This window comes from Phalaenopsis equestris, unplaced genomic scaffold (assembly GCF_001263595.1).
Source record: "Phalaenopsis equestris unplaced genomic scaffold, ASM126359v1 Scaffold201541, whole genome shotgun sequence".
Classification (NCBI taxonomy): domain Eukaryota; kingdom Viridiplantae; phylum Streptophyta; class Magnoliopsida; order Asparagales; family Orchidaceae; genus Phalaenopsis; species Phalaenopsis equestris.
The window spans coordinates 113,300-117,250 of NW_018221298.1; the positions used below are offsets into that span (position 1 = coordinate 113,300).

Below are 3,951 nucleotides of genomic sequence, written 5' to 3' on the forward strand. Positions count from 1 at the left end.
TTACTACAATAGTCGTGGGTGATAAGAGGGTGCATTCCGAGTGATTGAATTCTATTCGATGAACTTGACTGAAAACTAATAATCACAACTTTTTTTCTCTTGTGGTTGTATTCTTCAAGAAAATGTGAAAAATAGTCCAATCATTATAAAATCTCTAGTTCATTTGTACTCATTCTAAAATTGTTTGTCTAATTTAACAAAACATAACACTAATTTGCTTCATCAAACATACCAAAAGCTCGTTCAAATTTTCTTGAGCAAAATATCATGTTTTTCATTCCGTTTATAGCCTACTTTGTATTGATTTAATTAAATAAATTTTTGATTATTTTGTTGTTGTGTATAAAAAAATAATTTCATCATGTATCCAACATACATATTCTTAAGCGAATGATAATTTCTTTAGAAATTTAAAAGAAAGAAATTATTAATTAGAAACGAAGAAACAAAAATATTGATAACAAAAATGTTTAATATATTGATTATTCGACTTCAGTGTAGATCGTATGACTATAAAGCTTGAATTAACATACAAAACCAAAGGTTACATTATTTATCGTAATCTTGCACTCTATCCTAGCATGAATAGAAACAAAATTACAAAAACTGTTTTTCAATCCTATCTTTCTTTTCTTCACTTCTCTTGGGATCTATTTTGGGTATGGGAGCCCCAACTTCTCATTCTAGCGGTTACTTTAAAAAAAAAGTCATGAAATGCTCAAAATTTGCAATTAGAGTTCCTCTGTTGATGAGAAGATAAGATAGCATCAATGGCCTCTTTCACATGAGAAACTTCAGGTGCCTTCCCTCCCTGGGCTGGCCAGAACTCATCTGTTGCCAACACCTACATGAAAAATCTAACGTGAATTATACTTACTTCCAATGATCTACATTATAAGAAAAAAATCAAGCAAATTTGATGTGTTACCTTAACCTGCAATTGAAGGAATTTTACATAGCTAATGGCTTTCTCTAGCATGGTAACCAAGTCAACCTGAAATAACATTAAAGAAAATGAATCTAAATTTGATAAACTTATCATAAAATTTTGATTGCTCGTTGGCTATTATAGAGCTCGCATTGGTGTTAAAATAGAAGCTGAAAAATGTGATAGTCCTAATGTGGTAAGAACCTGCAATGAGGCAAGTCTATATCAAAATGAGAAGGTTCTAAATAATATTGAGATGCATATGCTTCTTTGTAAAAGTGTATCCATATATGTATGTGTCCTTATATGGCTGTTTTTGCACATATATACATAGAGATCAGAGGTAGGCAGTGAGAGAGAAAAATGCTTTATTGATATCTATTAAACACATTCAACTTCATTCGTGAATACAAATATACAATTTAGGCTCTTGAACACAGTACTTTTCTTGAACTAATATCATGGAGGTTGTGTTGAGAATATGTTGATTTTTTTCGGGCATAAAATGTGTTCTATTATCTGTGTAACATAAATGACATCTAGTTAATTATAAATAGTGCTTGGAATATGAGAACAAGATGCATGTATATCATAAACCTAATTGGGGGTGGCGAAACATCTACTGAAAGAAAAAAAAAATAATAATAAAAACTACTAAAACCAAGATTCATGCATGAGTGCAAGCAGTACTGTGGATGAAGTAGGACTATCCAAATAGAGGTGGAAAGAGAATCTCACCTTTGAGCCATTTGGAACAAGGTCTTGCAATATTTTGAGCCGTTCACTGATCCTCTCCCTTCGAATCTATGAAATGAAATAATAATTTAGGCAGCATTTAATATAAACCAATATTAATGGAACAATCTAGCTATTTCCTAGAGAAGCGAGTTAAACCACAAACCTTTGCTGCAATACTTTGTGGGTCTTTTGATGTAGCAATAATCTTAGCCTTGGATTGCTTCTTGTTATTGGCACAATGCTTTTTTGAACCTTGCATGTCACTTTCCTTAAAAAATATGATCAAATCTGGTGAGCTTAGTTGAAATAAAAATTAAATTTTAGAAAAGAATGATTTATTATATTCAAGAGGTTTACAGCAGTTTTCAAGTAACTGCATCCAACCAAATCACAAGTACTAGCAACACTTAACATTTTTATAGCTTCAAACAACCAAATGAGCCTTATACTAGGAATTTGCAATCATTTCGTCGTGTGGCCTCAGACAGGAATGATATCGATTTTTTTTTTATAAAATAAAAAAATATAAAAAATGAATATATATATATATAGGCTTTTGGAAGTTCAAAGGCTAGATCCATGCATGATTCAAAAATATTCGTTCAAATTTTCACGTCGGAGCTATTCGTCTCCTGAAAGAATGCATTGGAACATAAAACCAACCAAAGTACACTAAACCGTTGATTTGTAAAGAAAAAACATGAAGCGTTTTTGTAGTTTCCGAGTAGCTTCATCCAACCAAAATCACAAGTTCTGGCAAGTTATACATAAAATTTATTCTACCCTAGAGCATCAAAATGAGCCTTAAACTAGGAACTTGCAATCATTAAACCATGAGCCCAAACACTGGAATTTTTGTTTTCCAAAAAAAGAAATAATAAATGAGCGGTTCCTCTCTGAAAACGACTGCAAAAAAACCCTACAATATAACATAAAAGCAAATGTGGATTCGCGAAGGGTATAAATTTACCAAAAATTGTCGCTTTTGCAGGCCGTGCTGCTGCCTGCCGACGCTTTCAAAGTCTTCCCCAGAACTTATGCTCGAATAGAAAATCTTGAATCGGTTTTGGCACTGTTGATTGTCCATTAAACCATAATCAGCTGCCTGTATTTCACTTGAATCACTTCCACTCCTCTTGTTCAGGTAGTGGTTCATTTGATAGTCATGATTATTAGGTTCAATCCAATTAATACAATTCTCCCCATAGCCAAACTTTTGTTCAAAGCTAAGAACAGTAGAGTTTGAATGCATCCAATGCTCCTCACCAGCCTTGAAGTTGAAAGCAGTCTGAGCTTCTTGTGATGAAGAGATTTCTTCTAAGAGCATGAGAGGGCTGTTGGTACACATGTTGCTTTGATCGGAGAGAGCTGGGAGAGCTGAAGGATGATTCTTTGCGCACCCTTCATCCTCAGGCATAAAGTCACGCTGACATTTGAAGCCTAACTGCTCAAGGTACGAAAAATCAAGCCCGTGCCCTTTGGCAACTGCCATTAGAGAAGACTAGAAGGATGAAGAGAGAACAAGAGAGGTACAAGAGATACACTTTTCGTTTTGTATGGAAGGTTTGCAACTATATAAAGGGAAACTTTAATATGATGCCTTCATGCCCCGGAGGTATTGTGATACTCCATATTTCACCGCCTTAACGAGATTTATAGGCTTTGAAAACAGTAAACTTTAAATTATATTATTAGAGGAAGAAAGTTTTAAGTAGAAGAGTTATGAGAACTACTAAATCCGCTTGCTAATGCAGAGCAGATTTCTTTTTAAGAATATAAACTATTCTATTATTTTATTTGATTAGCCCAGGGGCAGTACTCAAATACAAGATTAAGTAATATGGGCCTAAGCTAGTTATAGATTTATAGCGAGGAACGAAGAAAATTGGCGACATATAATCGGCATTATACCTAGAGGAATTTATCGTTGTTGCATCCAAGATGGTATAATATGAGCTACACGAGTAATAAATTATAATAAAACTTCCTCTATTGATGTTTGAAAAAGAATTTTTTATTATACTCTTCTCTCAGTTCCAAATTCCTAAATTTATATTGATGTGAAGTGAGGTTCACCATACAATTAGTGTTAACTAGTCGGGGGTATCTGTCATGATCAAGACCGTTCAATTTTTTTCGGAGGCAATCAGAGCGTAGATGTAATACAGGAATAAGCAGCATTTTGTCGGCACAAGCGCGGCGTTTTTTTCCTTTTTTTCTTTCTTTTTTATTTTTCTTTTTTTTTTTAAGGAAATCGTTTGCTGGCACGAGACAAAAAGAAATAT

At 33.6% G+C, this 3,951-nt stretch overlaps 1 protein-coding gene across 1 annotated transcript; it reads right to left on the reverse strand.

Annotated features, from left to right (window-relative positions):
• Nucleotides 1-718: 718 nt before the first annotated feature.
• Nucleotides 719-3,158, reverse strand: LOC110036012 (transcription factor BEE 1-like). Its single transcript, XM_020740356.1, has 5 exons — nt 2,637-3,158; nt 1,830-1,934; nt 1,667-1,732; nt 929-994; nt 719-844 (listed from the first exon to the last, which is right to left on the reverse strand). The coding sequence occupies exons 1-5, from the start codon at nt 3,156-3,158 to the stop codon at nt 719-721; spliced, it is 885 nt and encodes a 294-aa protein (XP_020596015.1).
• Between the last annotated feature and the right edge of the window lie 793 nt (nt 3,159-3,951).

Excerpts from the sequence above, each read along its gene's own strand:
- LOC110036012 (XM_020740356.1), bottom strand. The coding sequence starts at position 3,158 with ATGGCAGTTGCCAAAGGGCACGGGCTTGATTTTTCGTACCTTGAGCAG. Across the intron at positions 1,935-2,636 it reads TGCAAAAGCGACAATTTTTG|GAAAGTGACATGCAAGGTTC; the intron begins GTAAATTTATAC and ends ATATTTTTTAAG. Across the intron at positions 845-928 it reads TCCTTCAATTGCAGGTTAAG|GTGTTGGCAACAGATGAGTT; the intron begins GTAACACATCAA and ends TTTTTCATGTAG.